The 26,172-nt window shown below is 50.6% G+C and overlaps 1 protein-coding gene across 1 annotated transcript; it reads right to left on the bottom strand.

Annotated features, from left to right (window-relative positions):
• Window positions 1–10,987: 10,987 nt before the first annotated feature.
• LOC134541676 (uncharacterized) lies at window positions 10,988–11,683 on the bottom strand. Its single transcript, XM_063385331.1, has one exon. It carries the CDS (start codon window positions 11,681–11,683, stop codon window positions 10,988–10,990), a length of 696 nt encoding a protein of 231 aa, XP_063241401.1.
• Between the last annotated feature and the right edge of the window lie 14,489 nt (window positions 11,684–26,172).

Consider the following 26,172-nt stretch of genomic DNA (forward strand, 5'->3'; position numbering starts at 1 on the left):
TTTGAGGTTATGTTTCTTTAGTCATAGCTGGTATGGTGGTGTTTGTTTTAAGTATACTGGTGGTGGGGGTGTGGTAGACATAGCTGTTATGGTGCCTTTTTTGAGGTTATGTTGCTCCCAGGTATTTAGTCATAGCTATTATGGTGGTGTTTGTTTTAAGCATACTGGTGGTGGTGGGGGTGGAGTAGGCATAGCTAGTATGGCGCTTTTTTGGGGTTATGTTTCTCTCAGGTATTTCGTCATAGCTATTATGGTGGTGTTTGTTTTAAACATACGCTGGGTGGTGGGGTTGCGGTATTTGCTTTTCGATATTTAAACATGGCGGTATTTTATTTCTTTTCCAAATTTGAATATGGCTGTTGGAAATTTAAATTTGGCGGTTTGGCCATAGCTAGTATGGCGGGGGTTTCTTTTAGGCATACTTGGGCTTCTTCCACCTCTGTATGTTCCTTGTGCTTGCTCCTTTCCAGTACGCAGCGATAGCCTGACCTTGCTCCTCTGTGGTAAACACTTTCACTGTCACACAGCAGGTAAACACATTCCTGGTCGCCGGCGCACGCTTCCAGCACGGCGTTTTTATTGCTTAACACATTGGCCGAGAGCCAGTTACTACACAATGTTTGTAATAATTTTATTACATTTAAATATTCTTAATATTATTAAAACTTTTAACTATGCTTTTTTCTTTATTTTTCTTATTTATTTTACTCGACATAATGGTAACTATGCTTATTACTTGGCGTGTTGCACACACACACACAGTGTTGTTTTTAAAGACATTATTATGCTTATAATATGATGTGTGGGGTTATAATTGCGCAGTTTACGAGTGACGCTCCAGCAGGCAACATCTCGCTCTCTCTGCGCGGGATTTTGAGGTTATGTTTGTTTTAGTCATAGCTGGTATTGCGGGGCTTTTAAACATACTGAAACATGGCGGATTATTTTCGAAAGTTAACCGTTTAGGCATAGCTAGTATGACTGTATTTTTTTTAGATTTAAATATAGCGTTATTTTATTTATTTTCGTAATTTAAATATGGCGATTAAGCATACTCGTAGTGGAGGGTTTTAGTCATAGCTACTATAGGGGTGGGGTTTTATAGATATGTCTTTTTTTCGAAATTTGGTGGTTGGGAATTACACATTGCGATTAAGCATACTTGTAGTGGGGGAGGGGTTGGAGGGGTTTTCTAGACATAGCTAGAATGACTGTATTATTTAAGCATAGCTTCTTTTAAGCATATTTAAATATGGCGGTTGTGGAGTGGTGGGGGTTTATAGTCATATTATTTGACATTTAAACATGGCGTCAATTGTTTTAAGCATACAACATGGCGGTTGTGGAGTGGTGGGGGTCTATAGGCATATTTTTAATATTTAAACTTGGCGGCGATTGTGGGGTGGTGGGGTCTATAGGCATACTTTTTTTAAATATGGCGGTTAGGCATAATGGCGGTTAGGCATACTTGGTGTGGGGGTTTATAGACATATATTTTTTTCGAATTTTACGCATATCTAGTATTGCTTTTAAAGCCATAGTTTCTTTTAAGCATAGCTTCTTTAAAGCATATGTTCATTATTTAATTCCCAATACTTCATCTGATTCCGTGGTCTAGTGGTCAAGGCGCACGCCTCCTGATCACGACGTTGGTGCGTCCCCGGGATCGAATCCACCCAGCGCCCAGGTTTTTTGTATACAATTCCCACATTCGGAGCGACGGTGGCGCGCTCCGGTAACTAAAGGCTGAACTAAGATGGCGGCCTACCGGCGCGCCCTGGTAACTAATGTCAACAACAATGGTGGCCTCCGTGAGACAAGATGGCGGCCTCCATGGGGGTAGTGGGGTCGGTGATTACATTTCTATGTTTACATCGGTCCCAGAACCTCCTCGTCACTCCTACTCACATGCTGCGGTGCAAATATGCAACATTGGACTAGCCAATGATTGACATGCCCAGGCTGGCAGCATCATGTGTCGGAATTAAGGCCCCCACAACCCTCTACACTCGTTGCGCCGCTCGCTGAATCTAGTCGTGTTTTTGACCCAGTGGGGTTCTAATGAAACCAGTCGCGTTTTGGCCCAGCGGGGCCCTAATGAATTACACACATGTGTCCTGACTGACCCTTAGATTAAAATATATTCATTGAGCAGCCTCACTATTGAATAATAGGTGTCTGACCATGTGCCTGACCACGTCCTGCGGTGCAAATAAGCAACATTGGACTAGCCGATGATTGACATGCTCAGGCTGGCAGCACAATGTGTCGGGCATGCATGACCGTGGCAACTGGGGCAACCTGGGAGCTGCGGTCATATAATTACAGCTGTAATAATGCACTTCTCTTTCAGCTAACCTGGCTGGCTGGCAGCCTGGCGGGAAACGACGAAAGTCGCCCCCTAAAAACCAGTCCTACCAAAACTAAAATGCGGACAGAAATGTCCAAGTGCCCGCCCTTGCTTAGTAGACATTTTCTACTCTTCCAACTCTTCTTCCTGAGCCATCCTTCTACTCCCGTAACCAACCAGCATTTAATTAATGCATGAATTTTTGCATCCCGCATGTCAGTGCCCAGGGTTTTCCCTGTGTCTATGCAGGTTTTACCTGGGCCCAACTTATCTAGTATAGTATAGAATAGTCAAGTGAGGGGAGTTAGTCATGGCGCCAATTGCTGCCATGGCTGGCCAATCCTCCTCCTTAGCACATATGCATGTTCCCTTTTCTGCATGGTACCCCCTGCATGATTAGAGCGTATAGGCTTCGGCCTGAGTCGCACTTAGAGTCTCTCCCTAACCCGCTCCCCTCCCAATACACTTAGTTTTTAACTAAGGTTAGGAAAAAAAAAATTGCGCGCGCGCTGTGATTGGCCGGAGGGTCCGGCCAATCACAGCGCTCTACGGTGGTCGGTGCGCAAGTACCATTTTCGGTCGCTTAAATTTAATTATTTCATCTGGATCATATTGTCCTAGTGATGAAACAAGTGGATTTTCATGTGTTGCACATTTGTCATAAAATGTCTGTGTGGTTCGGACGTAAAAATCATTCAATGTTTCTGTGTTCGTTTCCCGGTGGAGAGCCTCGACTGGGCAGTATCGGGGAGCGTCTGTGGCGATGCGAATGCATCTGTTCTGTATTCGCTGTAGTTTTACAAGGTGTGATTTAGCTGCTATAGCCCACACAGGGGCTGCAAATGTAATTATTGGGCGGATGAGGGCGTTATAGAGCAGCAGTCCGTTTTTAACTGTGCCTCCGAGGCGCCTTACTGGGTACAATGCACACATTCTGCCATGTGCCTGTCCCTTCTTCGAATCTATGCGAATCCTGTATAGTAGTTTGCGGTCCATTTGAACACCTAAGTATTTAGCAACGTCTTTATGGGGAATTTGGTCGCCGAACAGGTTTAATTCAGGCCTGCGATCGTGTGGTGGTAGATTTTTACGCGTGAAAATTACAGTTTCAGACTTTGTAGTGTTTATTTTTATGCGCCATTTTGTGCACCAGTCTTGCATGGAGCTGAGTGCAGTTTGTAGTCTATTTGTGGCTAATTGTAGGTTATGTGATCGGCTGTATATGACTGTGTCGTCTGCATAGCAGCCTAGTTTTACGAGGCGGTGTGCGGGTTTTGGCATGTCGCTCACGTATATATTAAATAAAACAGGGCCTAAAATGCTGCCTTGTGGTACGCCTGCATTAATAGGTTTGATGTCTGATTTAGAGCCCTCTGTGGTGACTCTAAATGTCCTGTTGGCCAAGTATGACGTAATTAACTTGATGTAACAGTCAGGGAAGCCTGTTTCATACATTTTATAGATTAGGCCTGCGTGAAAAACTCGATCGAAGGCTTTTTCTACGTCCAGGAATGTAGCTACTACATAGTCCCGGACATTAAATGCGCTAGTTATTTCTTCCGTTAGGCGGACTAGCTGTTGTACAGTGGAGTGTGCACTACGAAAACCAAATTGCTCATTGGGCAGAATGTTGTTTTCTCGTATGTGTGTTTTAAGTCGGTTTAATAGTATACATTCTGCTACTTTAGAGAGTGTATTTAGTAAGCTAATTGGCCTGTAATTTTGCGGTAAGTATTTATCTTTCCCTGGCTTGTGAAATACTATAACATTTGCCTCTTTCCATTGTGTCGGAAAGTAGTGTAGTGTTAGCATGCCATGCTGCAGGGATAGGCGGGTCGCGCCGGTTGGCTCACGCCTGCGCATGTTGAATATTTAAAACAATAATACGAGTGCTCTGTTCCCATTCGCCTGTGACTTTATATGTTGGCAGTTCTACCACTATATTTAAGTGCGTAGATATTAAGATACTAAATAAAGTAATATAATATATTAGGCTAAGAGAGAAAAATTAAAAATAATAAAAACAAAAACAAAAAAATCAAATAAAATACCAAAAATATAATAGTTTAATTCATATTAAGTTATTAGCTTTAAAATATCTTAAATAATGTAGCCTACTCTCCGCACTAGCAGAGCGTACACATAGTGAAATATGTTCTGTTTGTGTATGTTTAGTAAGTAAGGTGTTCTAATTTTCTTCTTTTAGTTTAGGTGCTACTGGAGGCGGAGTGGGTGGCCCGGTGTGGCCAGCCACCGCCAGGGGCGCTCGCGTCCCTGGTCAGAAGATCCAGAACTGCAAAACAACAAACAATGCGGACATTTAAGTCCAAGCGCCCAAACCCCGCATGGTAGACTCTTTCTGCTCTGACCAACTCTTCCTGAACCATCCTTCTTTCTCTCGTATTGAACCTGCCTGAAATTAATGCATGGAATTTGGCATCCCGCATGAAAGTGCCCAGGGTTTTCCCTGTGTCTATGCAGGTTTTACCTGGGCCCAACTTATCTAGTAGTTTAGTCTAGAGTTAAGAGTGAGGGGAGTTAGTCATGGCGCCAATCGCTGCCATGGCTGGCCAATCCCCTCCTAGCACACGATGCATGCGACCCTCTCCCTGCATGGCTAATCCCAGCATGACTAAGGCGTATAGGCTTCGGCCTGAGACGCACTTAGGTCCCTCCCTAACCCGGACCCCTCCCAAAAACACTTAGTTTTAGTTAGGTTAGGAAATTAAAAAAAAAAAAAAATCGGAGCAGCTCAGTATCTCCCGCGCCGGCCTTCCACGGACTCGTGGCAGGCTGGCAAAACAAATCGCCCTATGCTTCCGCATAATTAAGGGCAGTGTGTGCATGACAAATGAAATAAAGCTCGCGCACAATACACATGTGTGCTGGCAGCTCTTAGATAATAAGTAAACGTTAATTTAATATAAATTTAAGGTTTCACCCCCTTAGTTATAAGTTAAGTACATTAATAACATAAGCGCCCTAATTATCATACATGACAATAATTATGTAATTATGTAATGACCAAACATAAATAAAATAATTCAAAATGGTCCGAAGCACGCAGGTGTATGTACTAACCGACCTCTGGGTTCACTGCCTGTGTTGTTAGGGCTGACTCTTTATGCCTGATGGGCATGCCTCGCCTGGCAGGCCTCACCTCCAGTGCCGGTCGTGTTTCTGATGGCATGAAATTTTGAATACCAGCTACCATTGCAACCAGTGTGACATCGCACACACACAACATACATACCAACCATATGTATGTGTATATATATATATATATATATATATATATATATATATATATATATATATATAGCCTGTGCATAGATATATATACATAACACAAAATTTTTTTTTTCCCCTTCTCAAACACCAGGCTAGCTGGCAGCCAGGTGGGAAACGACGAAGTCGCCCCCTAAAGACCAGTACCCAACCAAATAAAGCATAATGCGGACAAAAAGTCCAAGTTCCCTCCCAAACTTGCTTAGTAGTGACTTTCTACTCTGTCCAACTCTTCTTCCTGAACCATCCCTCTGTTCCCATAGCCAACCTGCTTGCTATTAATGCATGAAATTTGCATCCCGCATGTGAGTGCCAAGGGTTTTCCCTCTGTCTATGGAGGTTTTACCTGGGCCCAACTTATCTCTAGTGTTAGTCTAGAATAGTCAAGTGAGGGGGTTAGTCATGGCGCCAATCGCAGCCATGGCTGGCCAATCCCCTCCTTAGCACAATATGTATGCTCCCTTGTCTGCATGTTACTCCCTGCATGAGTAGAGTGTATAGGCTTCGGCCTGAGACGCACTTAAGTCCCTCCTAACCCGGACCCCTCCCAAACACACTTAGTTTTTAGTTAGGTTAGGAAAAAAAAATCTGCATCGAGCGTGGCTCAGTATCAGTGCTTAATGACTCACCCCCTCAGCAGACTCTCGTCTGACTGATAAAGGGATAACATCATCGCCGATGAGGGCCGCGGGGCTCGAATGCCGCAACTTGGCATCGAACTCCGCGACCCTTTAGGAGTACCAGGTGGCTTCCTGCCGACCCATAACCTCCTGTTTTGCCTACTGTGAATTCGGTTTTGACTTTTTGTGAATGACTTTCTAAATAAGCTGCGAAGCTGTGTTTTGTTACAAATGACCTGGTATAATCTACTTTAATTTTGTGTGGTGACTCTACTTTAAACTCGTGTGTTGTCCAGCCCTCCCTTTAAGTTTAAAATTTAAATTCAAAGGGGGGGGGAAGGGGGTGAATATTAATTTAAGCTGAGCAGTTGGCCTTGGCTGCTCAGTTTGTTTTGATTTAAATGTTGTTATTAAAAACATGTTGATTTATTTATTTGCGTGTGGGCAAAGGCTGGACTGATTTACTGTGTTAGCTAGTGTGTTGTGTGTGTGGCGAGGTTCCTAGACCGTGGGCTGCTGACCCCCTCCCTTTAACGGGAAGAGGGGCTAGGCCGGCGGAGGGGACGAGTCCCCTCTGCCCACGGCTGGCTCGGTGTGTACCTAGCGCGGCTCAGCACCGCAGTTAACATTTCTGCCAACTGCAGCACTGCGCCGCGCGGAGTAGACTGCAGCTCGGTGCGGCCCCAGGCCCTGGGGAGCTGCGGTCTGGTGTGAGCTGGTTCAGCTGCGAGCTGTGCGCCCTTGGTGACTAGGCCGGCCTCCAGGAGTCGAGTGGCTTCTTCAGGTGTTGCAAAAGCCACTCGGTGAAGGCCAGTGGGGCGCCCTGTTGCCTTGCTGCGTATGCGCCAACACTTGGTCGGTTTGTGGCCGGCCTCGTGCAGTGCAGACTCCACTTCTTCGGTCGGTACCCCAGCCCCTCCGCCGCCCCGCAGGACGACAAAGTGCCAGGGCACTCTCTTCAGTTGCGGAGGCCGCTGGCGATGTTCTGCAGCAGGCTGCAGTCTTGGTTCCCGCGCAACAGTGGCGGCCGCCTCCCTCTTCTTGGCTGGAGGGGCCGGCGTCACTGGGCGGTCTCGAGGCATGCGCAGCTGTTGTTGACTTGGTGCTGGTGCTGTGGCTGCAGTGCTGGTACCTTTCTCTGCCGTAAAAACGGCGGTTTGGGTGCCAGAGTGTTTCCACTTGGCTGCGGCGGGCGTCTGACACGAGGTGTGTCGGAGCCCTGCTGGTTTGTCCGTCTGTGTGCTGCAGTCCTGCAGCTCTAGAGTGAGCTCAGGCGTCTGGAATGAGCTGTCGTTGCTGTGGTTTTTCTTGTTGTTTTGCCTTGCTTGCTCCTCGCATTGCACCACCTCCCAGTAGAGGCCCCATGAGAGGTAATCCGGCGGGTGTGTTGCAATGCGGACGACCGCATGTGTTGTACGAATGCGGTACCTTGCGTCCCGCACCCTCTTGAGACGGTCCAGGCAGGCCGATTCACGCAGATACACCAACGCCTCTGTGGTGCCTGCTGCGCTGCTAATCGGCACTACTTCTACTTCTGGCTGGTGCTCTTCATCGTCGAAATCCTCCACGTATCCAATGACCAGCTCACTCAGCTTCCGCGGCTCGATGGCTGCGTCACACTTGATCGTGCAGCAGAAGGCCGGGAAGCCGATGTCAGCGGGCATGTGTTCTTCGTAGATCTTCTCGTAGAAGCCGATAATTCGACCACTCTCTGAGCGCATCGGAGACAAGTCATTGTCGCAGTCTGCCTCTAGGCTAGATTCGCACTGCTCGGTGTGCTTGTGGCCGCGGTGGTTTCCCCTCCTCTTTCGGTGCGGGTTTGGCATCTTGCTGCTAGTGAGGAGAGAGAGCTCGACCGACCAGGCTGATTGCTAGAGTGCGAATGCGTCGAGCGTGGCCGGGTGGCCGCGTAGGCGCGCTGTGATTGGCCGAAGGGTCCGGCCAATGACAGGGCACTACGGTGGTCGGTGCGCGAGTACCATTTTCGGTCGCTTAAACTTAGTTATTTCATCCGGGTCATATTGTCCGAGAGATGAAACAAGTGGGTTTTGATTTGTCGCACATTTATCGTAAAATGTTTGTGTAGTTCAAATGTAGAAATCGTGTAATGTCTCCATGTCCGTTTCCCGATGGAGTGCCTCTACTGGGCAGTATCTGGGGGCGTCTGTGGCGATACGAATGCATCTATTTTGTATTCGCTGCAGTTTTAGTAAATGTGTTTTGGCTGCTGTGGCCCACACGGGGGCTGAATAAGTAATGATAGGTCTGATGAGGGCAGTATACTGGGCCAGGCCATTGTACACAGTGCCCCCCAGTGCCCCCCAGGCATTACTGGGTAGAGTGAGCTCATTCTCCCATATGCTTGGCCGCGCTTGGTGTCTATATGGTTTCGCCATAGTAGTTTGCGGTCCATAATGACTCCTAAGTATTTAGCTGCATCCTTGTGTGGTATATTTTCGCCAAATAAGGTGAGCTGTGGCCTGTTGTTTGGTTGCAGTAGATTTTTGCGTGTAAATATTACTACCTCTGACTTCGTGGTATTAATTTTAGTGCGCCTTTTTGTGCACCACTGTTGCATTGTATCTAGCGCGGTTTACAGTCTAGTCGTAGCTAGGCGCAGATTATGTGATCTGCTATACAGAACCGTGTCGTCTGCATAGCAGCCTAGTTTGACGAGGCGGTGTTCTGGTTTGGGTATGTCACTTACATACACATAAAATAACACTGGCCCTAAAATGCTGCCTTGTGGTACGCCGGCATGTATGTGTTTGAGTGTAGATTTAGTGCCTTCCGCAGTTACTCTAAATGTTCTATTGGCCAGGTATGATGCTATTAATTTTACGTAACAGTCAGGGAAAAATGTTTCGTACAGTTTGTGTATTAAACCTGCGTGAAAGACTCTGTCAAATGCTTTTTCAACATCAAGGAATGTAGCAATTACATAATCTTCGACATTGAATGCGCTAGTTATTTCCTCTGTGAGGCGAACTAGTGGCTGTATTGTGAAATGCGCTGCGCGAAAACCAAACTGCTCGTTGGGCAGGATGTTATGTTCACGTATGTGTATATTTAACCTATGTAATATTATACGTTCGGCTACTTTTGACAGCGTGCTTAAGAGACTTATTGGTCTGTAGTTTTGCGGGAGGGATTTGTCTTTCCCTGGTTTGTGAAAGACAATTACATTTGCCTCTTTCCATTGCGTGGGGAAGTGTTGTAATACTAATATTGCATTAATACACGCAGCTAAGTATTCCAGCGTTTCGTCTGGGAGTTGTTTTAAAACAATAGCTTGGATGCTATCATTTCCGGGGGCTTTTCTGGGTTTCATTCGCTTAATGACCCTTTTAATTTCTTGTGCGAAGGTGAGTGTCGGTTCCACTAGCACTGGTTGTTGTAGTTTAGTGCGTAGTTCCCTATATATGTGGGCAGTGAATTGCCTATCGCAAGGCTGGTTGTGCGGCTGCAATGCAGTTTCCAGTGTTTTTACAAAGGCTTCTGCCTTGTCCGCGGGTTTTAAAGCTATTCCCGTGTCAATTTGTAGGGGAGGAATTTTCTGTGATTTATTAAGTATGCGTTTCGTCATAGTCCAGGCGCTATTGTCCTGGATTTTGAGTTTAGAAATTTTGTGTTCCCATGTGCGGGCGCGCCAGAGTTCTATTTCTTCCGATATTACTGTCTGTAATTCATTTATTCGGCGCTTGGTTTCGGCCTGTCTGTGTCTCGTGTACCGTCTACGTAGGCGGCTTTTTTGTGCTATTAGTTGCGAGATGTATGCTGGCAGCTCATCATGCTCTTACCTAATCTCCTTTTCCGGTATGCACGCAGTTATCCCGTCCTGTATTTTTGTTGTGAGGTCAGCTATCGCTGCCTCCAATTCATTGCCTGTTGTAATATTAAGCTCTGTAGCGTCAGGCAAGGCATGTATTAAATGATTTTGAAAGCCCCTCCAATCGGCGCAGTGATAGTCTTTAGTTTTGCGGGGCGTGTTGGTTTCTGTGTTCGCATTGTCGAATAGAATGTTAACTGGGAAGTGGTCTGAGGACATTTCATGCACCACTTCCAGCTCGAAACCTGTATTAAAACGCTTATTAATAACTATGTCCAGTATGTCAGGAAAATAATTTATTTGGCCTGTGTCATGAGTAGGCTCTGAGGGAGCATGCACATGGTAATTTCTGTTAAGTTGATGCGTATAGAGCAGTCTACCGTTCGCTGTAGTGCACCTGCAGTTCCACTCTATATGCTTAGCATTTATGTCCCCGATAGCCAGGAAACACGGACCTACATTGTATAAAGCCTCCAGGTCTGCCACGGTAAGTGATCGGCCTGGTTTAGCATATATGGAAATTATTTTAACTTGTTGTCTATTAATGACCAGGTTAATGCCTACAGCTTCTAAGTTAGGGAACTGTGGGAGCTGGCATTCTGTATGTTTAATTCGCCTATGCACAGCTATAGCAACGCCTCCGCCTCTGGCATCATTAGCCCTATCGTGCATATAGATGACATAATTTAATATAGTAAGTCGGTCTGCCTGACGCAAAAATGTTTCGTTGATTGCCGCGATATCAATTTTATAATTATTTAAGTGATGAGTAAATTCTGATATTTTATTCTTAATTCCACGTGCATTCCAGAAAAGGATTTTGTATAGACTATTATTATTATTTCCGGCCGATTGCGTTTGGTACGGTCCGGAATTATGTGCTGCCATTGAGGCGAGCAGTCAGGGCTTTACGAAGCCCATTGTGGCTTGTATTTTATCTGGCAGCTCCGTTTGCGGATTGCACCATATGGCCATGAGTTGGCACATTGGCATGATGGTCGCTGCCAGGTTGGGGTCTGACTTGAAGGTCTCAGATTTCTCCAAGACCTGCAGGAAGTCCTCCAGCACTGGTTGTTTTGGTGTGGGCGCGGGGGTGGGCTGGGGTGCCAATGACGTCCCAGGGGTGGCAACGACTGCCATTGTGTCGGCAGGTGCAGGCGAGGCCTGCTGTGGTTGAGCAGTGGGGGCCTGCTGCTGCCTGCTGGGCGTTTTGGCCGGTGGCTGCGGTGCAGGAGTCGCAGGTGTGTGGCGCGGTTGGCGGGGGGCACCCTTGCCATTCTTGTGGCCGCTCGGGTGTTTTTTGAAATGCGGCTTGGGCTGGCCCTGGTGCTGTCGGCGTGGCCGGTAGTCGTTTGCGTAGACAGGCCACTCCGTCTCGCAGTACGTAGGCTCCTGCGTGAGGGGCGCGAACCTGTTTTGCGCGGGCTGGGGGAAATATTGCCCCAGGTGCGAGGGCACTGGAGGGCCCCAGGGGCGGTGCCTGGGTGGCTCTGGTGGGCCCGAGTGCTGACGCGGGTAGCCAGGTTGCTGGCCTGATGGGCCTTGTGGCTGGGGCGGTGTTTGAGCTGCCGCCGCAGCACGTCTGTTTGCGCGCATGTCGTAATTTGACTGACGCTCTCGCTCGCGTCGTGTTTGCGGCGGTAGGTGTCGTCGTGACTCCGCCTTGTAGACCGGTCAGCCCCGGTAGTTGGGCGCATGCTGCCCCTTGCAGTTGGCGCAGCGAACTTACTCGCGATTGCCCCCATGCAGGCAGTCCGGAGCGTGGTGCGGGCCGCTGCACCAGCGGCAGACTGGCTTCGAATTGCAGCCCCTGCCCACGTGGGTGAACCTCTGGCAATTGCTACATTGGCTCGGTCCTTCCGGGTGGCGGTAGTTTTCTACGCGAACGTGCATACCTGCGAATTCGCGGATGGCAAGTATTTGATCGCTGTCGCAGGTCTGTGGAATTTCGACCACGAGCTTGTCACACTTCTGTCGCGTGTGCCTGTTTTCCAGGAACCAGTACGACTGCACTGGCAGCCGCATGTCCTTGAAAGTTTCGGTTATGAATTCTGTCGGGGTCTCCCTGTGGACTCCCCGAAAGACGAATTTGTTGGGTATCTCGTCCTTTTGCAGCAGGACGGAGAACTGGGCGCCGATGGCCTTAAGGGCCCTAATCGCATTTTGGTACTCGGGCACGCTCGCGGTCTGAATTTGGAGCTGGTCGCGGCCACGGTTGTACACCGTGAACTTGTCCTGAAGGGACCCCTTCAGGGCGCGGTAGATTGCTGGGTAGTTGTGGGTGGCGTCCACTATTGCGTACAACGGCTTGATTTGGCTTTTGCCAGGTTTGGTCGCTGCCTGTTGCGGCTGTGCGGGCGCTGTGGGCGCGCCGGGCGCTGAGGGCGCTGCGGAGGGCGCGGGGGGTGAGGGGCCCCCGGCCACGCCTGTCATGTCGTCGTGATTACGCTTTGGTCGCTTGCCCTGGACCGTGTGCCATGGGCAGTCGCTCGTGCCATCGCCTAAGGGTATGGGAGCCATCTCCGAAGTGTCCATTTCGGTGCTCCTTTGTCCGTGTCCGTCGCTGCCTTTCGCACCGAATCACCCACTGACCGCAAGCGGCTAGGCCAAGGGGGACTGAGCCCCGGGTGTAATCAGTGTTGCTGGCACTGTAGGTCTCAGTCAGTAGTCAACAGCAGCTTAACCTTTCACCTGTGCGCACTGGGCGCACAGGAACTGTGTTTGGTGGCTGTGTAGCACTAATGAGTGCTAGCACAACTTGTCGATTCTCTTCGCACGCTACTCCAGTGCAGCTCCTTGAAGGTCTGGAAGGTCTGGCAGAGCAGCTCCGTCAGACGACCTCTCTCTCCTCGGCAGCGCAGCTCGGAATCTGCCGAGGGAACCGTTTTTTTTTTCCTAACCTAACTAATTACTAAGTGTATTTGGGAGGGGTCTGGGTAGGGAAGACTCTTAGTGCGTCTCAGGCCGAAGCCTATACGCTCTAAGCATGCAGGTTATGAACCATGCAGGAGAGGAAGCATGCATCATGTGCTAGGAGGGGATTGGCCAGCCATGGCAACGTTTTAGCCATGACTAACTCCCCTCACTGACTATTCTAAGTTAAAACTAGATAAGTTGGGCCCAGGTAAAACCTGCATAGACACAGGGAAAACCCTGGGCACTGACATGCGGGATGCAAAATTTCATGCATTAATTACAAGCAGGTTGGTTACAGGAAACAGAAGGATGGTTCTGGAAGAACAGTTGGACAGAGTAGAAAGACTACTAAGCAAATGGGCGGGAGCTTGGACATTTTGTCCGCATTTAGTTTGGTGGCACTGGTTGTTTCGGGGGCGACTTTAATCGTTTCCCACCAGGCTGCCAGCCAGCCTAGACTAATTTAAGAAGGGGAAAAAATTCGTGTGCGCTGTTGAATTTAAACTAATGTAAAGTAACATTAAATTAACATAAAATAAACATTTAAGATTATGTTCATTCGGTAGCTTAATTTAATCGTGCTTTTTCGCGAGCTGATGCATTGATCCAGCACTCAGGAGTGGATATAGCCTCAGATTGACCGAAGTCGGTTAGGGAAATTATCCAGTCCTTCATCGCGAGGCTCCAGCCTCAGCATCTACGCATTCGTAGGCTACGGAGTGTGTATAATAAACTGTCACGAGCTGGTGCATCGGGCCGACACTCGGGAGTGGATATAGCCTCAGGTTGACAGAAGTCGATTAGGGAAATTATCCAGTCCCTCATTGCGAGGGCCTAGCCTCAGCATCTACACATTCGTTGGTTGCGGAGTGTGTATAGTATACTGTCAAGAGCTGGTGCATCAGACCTACACTCAGGAGTGGATATAGCCTCAGGTTGACCGAAGTCGGTTAGGGAAATTATCCAGTCCTTCATTGCGAGGCCCTAGCCTCAGCATCTACGCAATAGTGGCTACGGTTGTGTGAAAATATTAGGGCCGCTGGGGGGGGGGGGGGGCCTTAAATTAAATAATTATAATTAGGTTTAAAAGAATATAACTTAAACTAAATTAGCTGCCAGCATACATGCGTGTGGTGCGCGTATCATTTTGTGGTACAATATGGGCGCACACTGCCTGTCTTTCTGAGGGAACACAGGCAGATTTGTTTCCGCCTGTCCGTAATTATTATAATGCTGACTGGCGTGGGTCTGGCGCGTGTACACGCGCCCAGGGCTAGCGGGCGCCAGCCCCGTGAAACATATATGTGCAATTTGTGCATGATGTTGTGTTTCCTTGAGTGACAACTTGGAGTGCTTACTGTCAACGATTTATTATTATTATTATTATTTCTGTTGATATTTGAAAATGGCGGGATTTCATGTTAGGTTAAGTAGTTTAAAAGGGTTAACCTTATTTTCTATTTAAGCGAAATGGAAAATAATTATTTGGATGGTAGGAAGTGTGCTGCTTTGGGATGTCCATCCACTTCCAGGAATTCGAAATTATTTCGTTTTCCTAGGAATTCGAAAGAGAGGTAACAAAACTAAATGTCTCGTGAAACTCATGATTGTATGTTCACTTTAAGAGGGTATAGAGAATAAGTTAACGCATGTTAAAAGTGAATTAATGTTGATTTTAAACCAACTTCGGGTGAAATATTTCCAAAAAATCTGAAAACTGTTTACGTATCTACGGAAACGTATGAGATTCGAATCTAACTTCACCTCAGTTATGTTTCTGTACTTACCGTCAATGCTTTTTGTCGGAGGGTAACACAATATTTCCAGTACTTCTTTTTACTTGACGTACATTTTATTTCCGGCATAACAATTCTTCGATAGTTATGTTTTTTTTTGTTTACATTAGAGAGAAATGTTTGGTTATGTATGTTCAGTTACATTAAGTATGCTGTTGTCTAAGGTTCTATGAAAAGGAAAAATTGGTGGGTTACATGGAAATTAAAAATTGTCGGGTTGGGATAGATCTTCTATTTTATAGCATAAGAATTTTATTTCACCTAACTTAAGCATTTTTCCGGTATGTCCAGCATAAGACAATAGCATTCAAATTTAACTGACACTGACTGTACCTAATCAAACTCTTCACTTTAAATACCTACATTAATAAACATGCTACTTAGCAATCAACATCACTTTTACATAAAAAAAAGTTATTAACTTGATGTACAAAGTATGACATCTTCGTACCTTTGTGGGAACCACTTTGCGAGAAATCAGTTTCGAGACGAGAACCAGACAACTCTGATTTTTGGAGCAGTACCTGTAGCAAAGGCCAATTCTGGCTACTTGGATGATGATTTTCTCCCTGCAAATAGTGTCGTCTCGGACTCGTGGACACATTCAACGCAAGAAACAAGCAAAGTTGTGCTACAAAATTGAAGTGAAAGGTTGGTTAGGTTAGGTCAGCTACATTTTAAATGCTTTGGCATTGTGATAGGAAAATAATATTGGCCAAAAATGGCATTCTTGTTTGGGTTACAGTCTTAATTTCAAAATTCCATTTTAAAATTTTATTTATTTTTAGAAAAGCCACATTTGTAATGTTTTAGCAATTCCAAACATATATAATGTGTTGACCAAAATTAGTGTTGTCTAAAACAAGTACTAAATCCTTACAATCATTTCTGCTGCCACCAGCTGATTAAAAGACATGGTTTACGTTAATGATATTATTAGTTACGGTTCTCACAAAGTAATTTAGAGTTGATGGAGGTTTTGCATTTGAAGTGTTATCTTATTTTACTTTATTATTATTTAATATTTTTCACATAGTACTATCCCATAAACTTAAGCACTGTTCACAAGGATTGATATTTAATTTTTTTGTGTCTCTTATGTCATTATTTAAAGATGCTGAACAGCAATGATAGGTATTGTAAATTATAATTAAAATATTACAGCAGTGCATATATACGTGATAACTCAGAAGTCATAATCACAATGTAGTGTTAGTTTAATTTTACTAGGCGTATGAAAACTTAATACTTTGAAAAAATTTACAGCAGATGTGAATTGTACAAATTGAATACCTATGCAACATCCCACAATATTAGAGTGAAACACTTATTAATCCTATGTTGCAAGCAACTCTCATTTTTGTATCTGATTTTTTGGTATTTTAGAACATGAGAATCATAATTCTGTTTTGTGTGTGAAATATGTTAGGAAAGATTCACGTTTTAAATTGTTTGTCAATGTTTTAGCATTAAAAATCTATTTGTAAAGCAGGGGTTATATTAGTGATTAGAAGCCATCACACCATACATTTGCCATTGCTTCAAATGATATATGTGTGTGTGTGTGAGAAAAAACATGTTTTTTTATAATAATTTAGTAATAACAGGATGGTGGATACTTTAGACTTCAGAGCAATAAATGAAATAACCATATACTAGTGCTTTTGAAGCAGCTATTTTGATTTAGTAATACTTCTTCAAAATGTTATTTGAATGCAAAGAATTTGTATACCCTTGTATTTTGGCTGTTTTTGTTATGTTTATGCACGTTGTATTTTTATTTTTTTAGAAAACCTACATTTATATTTCTACTATATCATGTAAACCAGGATGAGTAACAAGGTATTTCAGCACTGTCGCTGATGGGATTATTATATTATTAGCCGATGTCAGGGTCTGCACTAAATGATGCTTCCAAATGCAGCCAATAAGCACACATGATAAATAAACTTACAGTATCCAATATACGTAACCACAAACACAGATGGCCATAAAGTATCTAGTCATTATTTTTGAAAACATTATTGTGGTGGGACAGAACAAACAAATGCCTGTCTTTACAAGTTGTTCTTACTTTAGTTACCATCCTTGATACCACTATTTTAATTTGAATGAAAACAATGTTTGAATAAAACTAGGTATACATTTTTTTTCTATTACCATCAGAATTCAGGATGCACCTGCAGGCACTCAGTTTTTGATTTGGGTTTTGTTTGAGGAATTAACTCAGAACCAATTTATATATACATATATTTTTTAATGTATACTTGTAAGAACCATGTATTATATCACTTGCTATATATCATTATACCATTCTTGTTGAATAAGTCATGCCTAGGAAAACTAACTCTATATCTGTTATGAGAGTGTATAACATACCTGTCTAGGGAGTGTTTATCAATAAACACTCAGCAATGCTACTTCCCTGAAAATTTAGTGGGTAATTTTCTAGAGTAGGTGCTCAACCAAGGAAAAATATTGAAAATTCTGAAAATGGTGTTTTTGTTAACAACTAATGTTCCTTAAGATATTCCGAATCAGGTGTTCTCAAATTTTAAATAGGATACTCAAGAAAGTAATAGTGGAGACTGGAGAGAATTATGAAGTCCTAGTAAATTGTGGTGTTAAACATGCACAAATGTTTCTTTTGTATTTTCTTTCCTTTAGCAAATTATAAAGCTGTTAATAAATAAAGATTCAAAAAATGTGTTTTTTTATTCAATTTAAGTTGTAATAAAAATTGAACACATTGTTCTTATATTTTTAATTTGTCCAATTTTGAAGATGCAATACATGGACAACATATTCCTGTGATTCATCTGTTTGCCTAGCATAGAAACAATGGACTTGATACTGGTATTGACACCGTTCCGGCTGCCTCCCCGTCAAAGCTATCAAGTTTTGCGGGATGGGTCTCGGGGTTTGGGTTCGGCCAAGTAACGGGAGGCAGGGACGTGTCCGTAGAGGTGATCCTTGGGCTGTTTAGGCCACCCAAGACGCCTTATACTACAAATGATGCACTCCACTACGTGAAGTGTGGTTTTTATTACACATCAACCTCTACATGGTGCTATCCAGTGTTGCTAGCTGCGGGTCGTTCGGTGCACTCACACTCGTTGCACCATGTTGCACGCGCGGGCGTGTTCGTGGCACACGGTTTTGAGAGGCGTCGGAGAGGCATCGCGGCCTGTGCGACTAAGAGGCGCACTATCGGCTGGCGTCAAATGCCCCCCTCTATCTGAGGCCGCTATGTGCACCGACGCCTCACAATGATCGCACGGGAGTGATGCACTCGAAGCGCGGCACTGGGGTGGTGTACTATGCCTGGGGTGAGATTCTAGGCCCTGAGCATCCCTCTTCAAACAAGAAAATGACTGTGTGCCTCCCTCACTATGCTCGTTCCCCCTCAGTAGGGGCAGTGATGTTTTGATGTGGATAAGCTCCATTGAGTTGCACTGTGGTGGCACTGTAGGGTCCCTGGCCTGGCCCTGATGATTGGTCCATTCGTACTCAGCAAGGTGAACTGGAGCCCTGCGGGTCCTCAGTGGCCGCAGTGGAGGGGAGGGGGCTGCCGCTTGCTCGGGTGTGATGTTCGGCGGGAGGCACCCCTTCAGGGGCAAGAACTTGTCCGAGGTATTGTCCTCAGTCTCATCCAGGGGAGTGATATCCTCATTAATGTATCTCCCGGGCTCGGCCAGGGTGTAGGCCTGGCTAGCTTGGCCTCTCTCAGGCTCGTCCGGGGGGGTGACATCCTCAATTATGTATGTCCCAGGTTCGGCCAGGGTGTAGGCATGGCTAACTTGGTCTCTCTCAGGCTCGTCCGGGGGGGTGACATCCTCAATTATGTATGTCCCATGTTCGGCCAGGGTGTAGGCATGGCTAGCTTGGTCTCTCTCAGGCTCGTCCGGGGGGTGACATCCTCAATTATGTATTTCCCGGGCTCGTCCAAGGGCATGATATCCATGGACTCATGTTCATCTAGACAGCACGTCCGGACTGGAGCCCGCCGCGTGCGTGATGGGTACCTTCCCCCAATGTCAGTTCCTTCCTCCCCCCCTTCTGACTCATCACCTGACTCGTCGACAGACATCTGGGGGTTGGCATCTACCAAGCTCATGTTCAGCATCCATGATGGCTCATCCCATTCCTCTGTCTCCTCCTCATCATTCTGTTGCCATATCGGGGAGTCCTGATGGGAGCCACCCGCGGTGTCGATCGGAGGGCTCAGTGTACGGGCAGTTGGAGTTTCCAGTTCGGGGGGGGCAATATGTATCGGCTCAAGTCCCATGTTATCATCAGATGGTGGGGCGGTGCCCTTTGGCTGAACCTGCTGGTTCATTACCTGCTGGCCCTCTGATTGAGGCACCCTCGAGTTGGGCCCTGGTGACACGCCTTCCATTACCCCGGGTCCTACCAACCGCAGGTCATCCCTGTGGACCTTGGCAGGCTGTCCCTGGGGGGTACGGACCGCGTATGACGTGGGTCCGGATTTCCAGAGCACTTCCCTTGGCTCCGACCACTTGGGGGCCAGCCCCGCACAGAAATTGCGAGCGACTGATGACAGATGGTGCTGCCTCACGTACACCCACTGTCCAGGTTGTAGGGGCGTTGGGGGGTGACTGGTCTGTGGTGTGTGCTCCGATAGGAATTGGTTTTGCTGTTGCCTGGCCTGTTCCCTCCCTTCCTCGATCTCCGGACGGATTAGAGTGTCCGTGATGGCAGCTGCCACCCGGCACTCCCCTGGTAGGGCGAGGTTCTGTCCATACAGCAGCTCGGCCGGGCTGTGGCCTGTGACGGCATTCGTACGGCGCCTAAGACAATACAGTAACTTGGGTATATGTACATACCACTTAGAATGGTCGTCCCCCAGGCGCAATCTTAACTGTGCTTTTACTTCTTGGTTCCAACGCTCGGTCGGATTGGCCTGGGGGTGACAGACAGGGGTGGTGTGGTGGTCTAGGCCCCACCGATGATAGTCAGCTCGCCAGCGCTTCCCAGTGAATTGACACCCATTGTCTGTCAGTAGTACCCTCGCGAAGCCGTAGTGCGGGAAAATTTCCTGGTCCAGTAGAGCCGCTATGGTCCCAGCTCGCACATTGGACACTGGGAAGGCCTCAACCCACCTTGTGAAGATGTCCGTAATGACCACTAAAAATCTTTTGCCCCGAGTGGTCCGGGGATATGGCCCCATGATGTCGAGTGCCAGTGTGTGGAACGAGTCACACTGTTGCTCCACTCCGTCCATCCGCCGCGCCTTCCGCTGTTGGCAGCGCTGACACTGTCGCACATAACCCCTAACGTCACGGGTGATGCCTGGCCAATGAAATGTTTTGCGGATGTCCGTCTGCGTCTGGTCTGCCCCGGGGTGGCCAGCCAAGTCATGGTCGTGGTGAAAATGTAGCACGCCAGCTCGTGCGCACCCGGGTACGTAGAGATGCCATGCCTCCATGTCGCCAGGCACCCATGTCTGTAGCACTCCGTCTACTACCCGTTGGTAGGGGTGGACTGTTCCCTCACCCGCCTGCACTTCGGTCTGAGTGGCCTCGTCCGTCTGCTGGGCATGCTGCACGGCCGCCACTAGGGCAGTGAGGGTCTCGAACACCTGCATTGGGGCAATGTCCGGGGGCGTGGTCACGGCGCACAACACCGCTGGTGCCTCCTCCCTGGTCGCGACAAGTAGGGTACCTGGTGGGGGTAGTAGCCCCTCCCAGCTGTGGTCGTCCTGGAAAGTGGACCTAGGGTCGGGGTGACATGACAGCTCGTCAGCGAGCTGGTTGTCCTGCCCCTTCACATGCTCGACCGCGAAGTCGAAGCTCTGGAGCATGAGTGCCCACCGCGTAAACTTCGACTTGCGGCCTTGGGCGGAATCCAGCCAGCTTAGACACTGACTGTCTGTCCTCAACGTGAAACGCCGGCCCTCCAGGTGGTGTCGGTACCGCCGCATCGCCCAAACGACGGCCATGCACTCCTGTTCGTGCACATGGTACCGCCGCTTGGGCTGGCCGAACTTGTCGCTCGCGTACTCCACTATCCGGCGTTCCTCGTTTTCCCCTACCTGGTATAGGACGGCCCCCATCCCCTCTTGGCTTGCATCTGTCTGCAAGTATAGCGGGGAGTCGGGCCGCAAGCGGGCGAGTCGGTGGCACTCCCGGAACTCGTGCTTGACGGTGGCCAGTGCATGATCTGCCTCCTCTGTCCACCGAAACCGGGTCTTCGGTGACAATAGGTCGGTCATAGGGGCAACTATGCTGGCAAAGTGGGGTACAAAGGATCTTAGCCAGTTCAAGAGACCTAGGAGTTTTTGTAGCTGCTTACGGGTGCTGGGTGCAGGTTTGGATTCAATGAGGTTCAGGTGTTTGGGCAGCGGTCGACAGACTTCGGCATCCACGAGGTGCCCCAGGTACTCAATCTCTCGCGCACCCACGTGGCATTTGTGGGGGGCGCATGTCAGTCCATGTCTGGCCAGCCGCTCAAGGACCAGGCCTAGGTGGCGTGCGTGGTCCTCCCACGACCGCGACCAGATGATCACGTCGTCTAGGTATGCTGCAGCAAACTCGCCGGCGTAGCCATCCAAGACACGGACCATCATGGCCTGGAAGGTCGCAGGGGCGTCCATCAGCCCGAACGGCATGGCGCAGAACTGGAAACGCCTCCCATCAGGCGCGATGAAAGCTGTTTTGTGCCGGTCCTCCGGGCGTACCGGCACCTGCCAATATCCTGATTTTAGGTCTAGCGAGGTAAAGATGCATGCATCGCCCAGCCCCGCCAAGGCATCCGTGATGTTGATGAGGGGAGGGGGGGCAGGTATGGTGACTGGGTTAATTGGCTTGAAGTTGACACAAAAGCGAATTGAGCCATCCTTCTTACTGGCCATCACAATCAAACAATTGTAACGGGACTCACTTGGCTCAATGACGCCATCGCGCAACATCTCAGCGATCTGCGTCTGGATGACCTCGTTCTCCTTGGGCCTGAACCCGAACGGTTTGACGAACCGGGTTTCATGTGGCCTGGTCGGAATGGCGTGCTCAGCGACCCTGGTGCATCGTAGCATATCAGTAGCAGCAAACACTTGCGGTTGTTGTGCCAATACCCGGTTAATTAGGTCTATCTGCTCGGGTGGTACGCCATTTTGCAATTCATCTAGGGTGATTGGGTTCTCTCGCCGAGGTGGCAGCCGCCGACACAGGCCGTATACGGTACGCCTCTCCTGCTTGCCGACGTGCACCCTCCCCGCCCGCACTTCTACTGTAGCATCCTCCTGGGCTAACCATGGCAACCCTAAAATCAACTGGTCCCTGAGCCCATCCATCACGAGGGCGGTGGTTTGACTGGTGTGATCTCTAATGGCAAGGGTGATTTGTGTGCGGCCGACCGTAAGTGCCTTCGCCCCCTTGGTGGCTAATTGTACATTCTCACGCTCCGGGATCAGGTCCCCCTCGGGTATGAGTTGAGCTGACACGTAGGAATGACTGGCAGCCGTGTCCACTAATGCATGCACAGGTTGCCCATTAATGGCCACCGGTATCCTAAGTAGGTACCCAGCCTCAGGTCCCAACTGTCCCAGGTGGGGCGACTCACCCGACTGCTCCAAGGGTGCTGCCGACTTCGTCAGAGGCACGTGGTGGCTGGTGTAGCTCGCCAACGACCTGGTGCGGGCCGCAGACGGGTGGCGCTGGTCATCCCTGTCCGTCGTGACGGGGTACGCCGGTGCATTAGGAGGCACCGCAGGTGCTGTCGGGGTCGCCGGGGGTACCCGGTGGTTGGTGTAGCTCGCCGGCGACCTGGTGCGGGCCGCTGACGGGTGGCGCTGGTCATCCCCGTCCGTCCTGACGGGGTACGCCGGTGCATTAGGAGGCACCGCAGGTGCTGTCGGGGTCGCCGGGGGTACCCGGTGGTTGGTGTAGCTCGCCGGCGACCTGGTGTGGGACGCGAACATCGCGACCAGGTGAGGCGATCCGCCCCCACCCGCGCTAGGTGGATGGGACAGCAGCTGAGTGGCCCCCGCAGCAGCGTGCGGGGGCGGCGCCGACGCCAGGTGGACGGCGTCGCTCGGCGGCGACCTGGGGCAGGCCGCGAACGGGTGAGGCGGGCCGACCCCACCCGCGCCAGGTGGATGGGACGGCAGCTGGGTGGCCCCCGCAGCAGCGTGCGGGGGCGGCGCCGACGCCAAGTGGACGGCGTCGCTCGCCGGCGACCTGGGGCACGCCGCGAACGGGTGAGGCGGGCCGCCCCCACCCGCCCTTGGTGGATGGGACGGCAGCTGGGTGGCCCCCGCAGCAGCGTGCGGGGGCGGCGCCGACGCCAGGTGGACGGCATCGCTCGCCGGCGACATGGGGCAGGCCGCGAACATGTGAGGCGTGCTGCCCCCACCCGCGCCAGGTGGATGGGATGGCAGCTGGGTGGCCCCCGCAGCAGCGTGCGTGGGCGGCGCCAACATCAGGTGGACGGCATCGCTCGCCGGCGACCTGGGGCAGGCCGCGAACATGTGAGGCGGGCCGCCCCCACCCGCGCTAGGTGGATGGGACGGCAGCTGGGTGGCCCCCGCAGCAGCGTGCGTGGGCGGCGCCGACGTCAGGTGGACGGCGTCGCTCGCCGGCGACCTGGGGCGGGACGCGAACACGGCGACCAGGTGAGGTGGGCCGCCCCCACCCGCGCTAGGTGGATAAGACGGCAGCTGGGTGGCCCCCGCAGCAGCGTGCGTGGGCGGCGCCGACGTCAGGTGGACGGCGTCGCTCGCCGGCGACCTGGGGCGGGACGCGAACACGGCGACCAGGTGAGGTGGGCCGCCCCCACCCGCGCTAGGTGGATAAGACGGCAGCTGGGTGACCCCTGCAGCAGCGCGCGGGGGCGGCGCCGACGCCAGGTGGACGGCATCGCTTGCCGGTGACTTGGAGCGGGCCGCGAACATCGCGAAAAGGTGAGGCGGACCCTCTCCAGCTGTGATAGGTGGGCGGGGTGGTGGCTGGGTGGTTCTGTGGCGCCGGGGAGCGTCTCTCCGCGGAGCTGGGCTGTTAATTGGGGGGTGGTGGCCAGCTGCATCACCGCCCCCTAGACGGAGTTTCCCGGGAGCTTCACCTCGCCCCCTCGCGTTCGCCAGACTGCCTCGCAGGTCGGGCACACCGTGTGCCAGTGGTACTGCTCTGTCGCGCAATAGCGGCAGCGGGGTGGCCGGCTGTCCTGGGCACCCTGTGTTCCCCGCGGTGGTCGTTGCGACGCGTCTGTACAGCGCCACGTAGAGGAGGGCCCGGTAGGGGCATCCCCTCCCCCATCGGGGACGGGTCGGTGGGCCGGTAGTTGCCCCTCGGCGGCGGCGGGCCCGTGTACGGCACTACGGCACGTTCGACCTCTGCGCGTGCCGCCCCCTTGGTGGACGGGTCTGACTGGGGCGTCGCGACGCCCTTGGCGCTGCGAGCTGATTGGAGGTCATGCTCTACGGCTCGTGCTCGTGCGAGAAAAACATCCAGCCCGCGAGTCACTGCTTCAAGCAAGAATGGGCGAAGTTCGGGGGACACTAGCTCCACTATGAAGGGCAGTATGTCGCTAGTTTGACTCCCGGGTGTTAGGCGGCGGTATAGTCTGAGCTTGTTATAAACAAACGTCTCCACCGCCTCCCCGTCCCCTTGGCAACGGCTGAACATCTCACTCCGACATGTGTTCAGGGCTCGAGTGTCATTGAGGCGCGCCTCCAGCTGGCGGGCGAAATCTTCCCAGTCTGCATCGTAGCTGCCCGCCTGGGCCCACCACTCGCGCGCCTCCCCGCGCAGCTGCGCACTCACGCGTTCCGCCCACTCTTCCCGCGGTATCTGGTGCCGCACGAGCCTCGCCTCGCATGCTCGCAAAAACACGCGCGGATCCTCGTGGTTGAGGCCCGCGAACTCCGGGAGGGTAATAGGCCCGGTAAGGGGGCGGTACGTGGTGGCTAGCTGACCCCCTGGGTGCCCTCGTGCGCGTCGCTCGCACCCCCCACACAGAAAAAGTCCGTCCCAGAAATTTACGAATTCCAGCGCGTCTGCGCATGCGCGGTGTTAATTGTTCCGCACTGCTGGCATCTCGCTATCTCGCCTCGGTAACCGGGACAGTGGACAGCAGCGCACTGGGGACCCGCTTGGGTTCTGGGCTGCCCCTCCATCTTGACGCGTACCGTTTCGCATGTGCAGTACAGGTGGGGGTACTCACCGGTGCTGTGGCTGGTGGTGTGCGGCTTGCCGCACCCGGCGCAATAGCTCTCCATGGTGATGGCTACGTCCGGCCTCTTGTCCATGCGCGATCCGCGGCTGTCCGACCCGAGCGTCGGGATGAAGCGTCGGTGGCGGGCGCGGGCATATCCGGGGGTGCGCCCCCTTGCGCTTACGACCGAGCGGTCTTGCCCGCACGCACGCGCCTCGCGGTTGTTTACGCGGCCGCGGCTAGTGACGTACTCTGGCGTCTCGGTGATCTTCGGGCACGCTCGTTTGTCCTCGGCGCTTGATCGGTCGGGGCAGTCCACTCTCGCTCGAGGGGTTAGGCAGGACGGGGTGAGCGAACGTTCTGTACGCGAGTAGGGGAGGGGGTGGAACCGTGGAATGCGGGAGGGCGTGAGCGAACGATCTTAGTGCTGGAGGGGGATGGTGTGGCCTGATTACCCCGGCGCGTCCCGTTCCGCGGCGCCTGCACGTCTGCGCGCGCTTTCTCTCCCCTTTGTGCTGTCCCTACGCGTAACTCTGCCGGATTTTCTGCGATCGGATGACGTTTGCGGCGTTGTTATGTTGCCACACTAGGTGGGCGCCATTTTGACACCGTTCCGGCTGCCTCCCCGTCAAAGCTATCAAGTTTTGCGGGATGGGTCTCGGGGTTTGGGTTCGGCCAAGTGGCGGGAGGCAGGGACATGTCTGTAGAGGTGATCCTTGGGCTGTTTAGGCCACCCAAGACGCCTTATACTACAAATGATGCACTCCGCTACGTGAAGTGTGGTTTTTATTACACATCAACCTCTACATGGTGCTATCCATCCCCTGGCCGCGACTGTTCGGGGTTAGAGAGCTCTGCGCGTGTACGGCTGTTCGGCGATAACCCCGCTTACAATGGAGAGGGGGGAGTTTTGAGCGAACAGTACGTGGCGGACGTTGCTGCTAAGACCTGCGTGGTGATGCGCGGTGATGCACGGCCAGTGGTGTTGTAACTCACGATCTAGATGCGGTTGCGGAATTGGCGTGAAGGTGGCCTCTCAACATTGCGCGAAGACGACCAGCCTCTTCGAGCTCCTGGTGGGTACTGACTCACTCGTGTAGCACAGCGCTACAGCAGGCCTGCCAATTGCGCGCCAGAAGCGCAGCGCGCGGGAAACAGACGCGGCCAAGTTTAGGACCTATTCGCACGTTGAACAATGGAATT

The sequence above is a fragment of the Bacillus rossius genome, chromosome 1 (genome assembly GCF_032445375.1).
Source record: "Bacillus rossius redtenbacheri isolate Brsri chromosome 1, Brsri_v3, whole genome shotgun sequence".
Lineage (NCBI taxonomy): Eukaryota > Metazoa > Arthropoda > Insecta > Phasmatodea > Bacillidae > Bacillus > Bacillus rossius.

Excerpts from the sequence above, each read along its gene's own strand:
- LOC134541676 (XM_063385331.1), bottom strand. The coding sequence starts at position 11,683 with ATGCGCGCAAACAGACGTGCTGCGGCGGCAGCTCAAACACCGCCCCAG.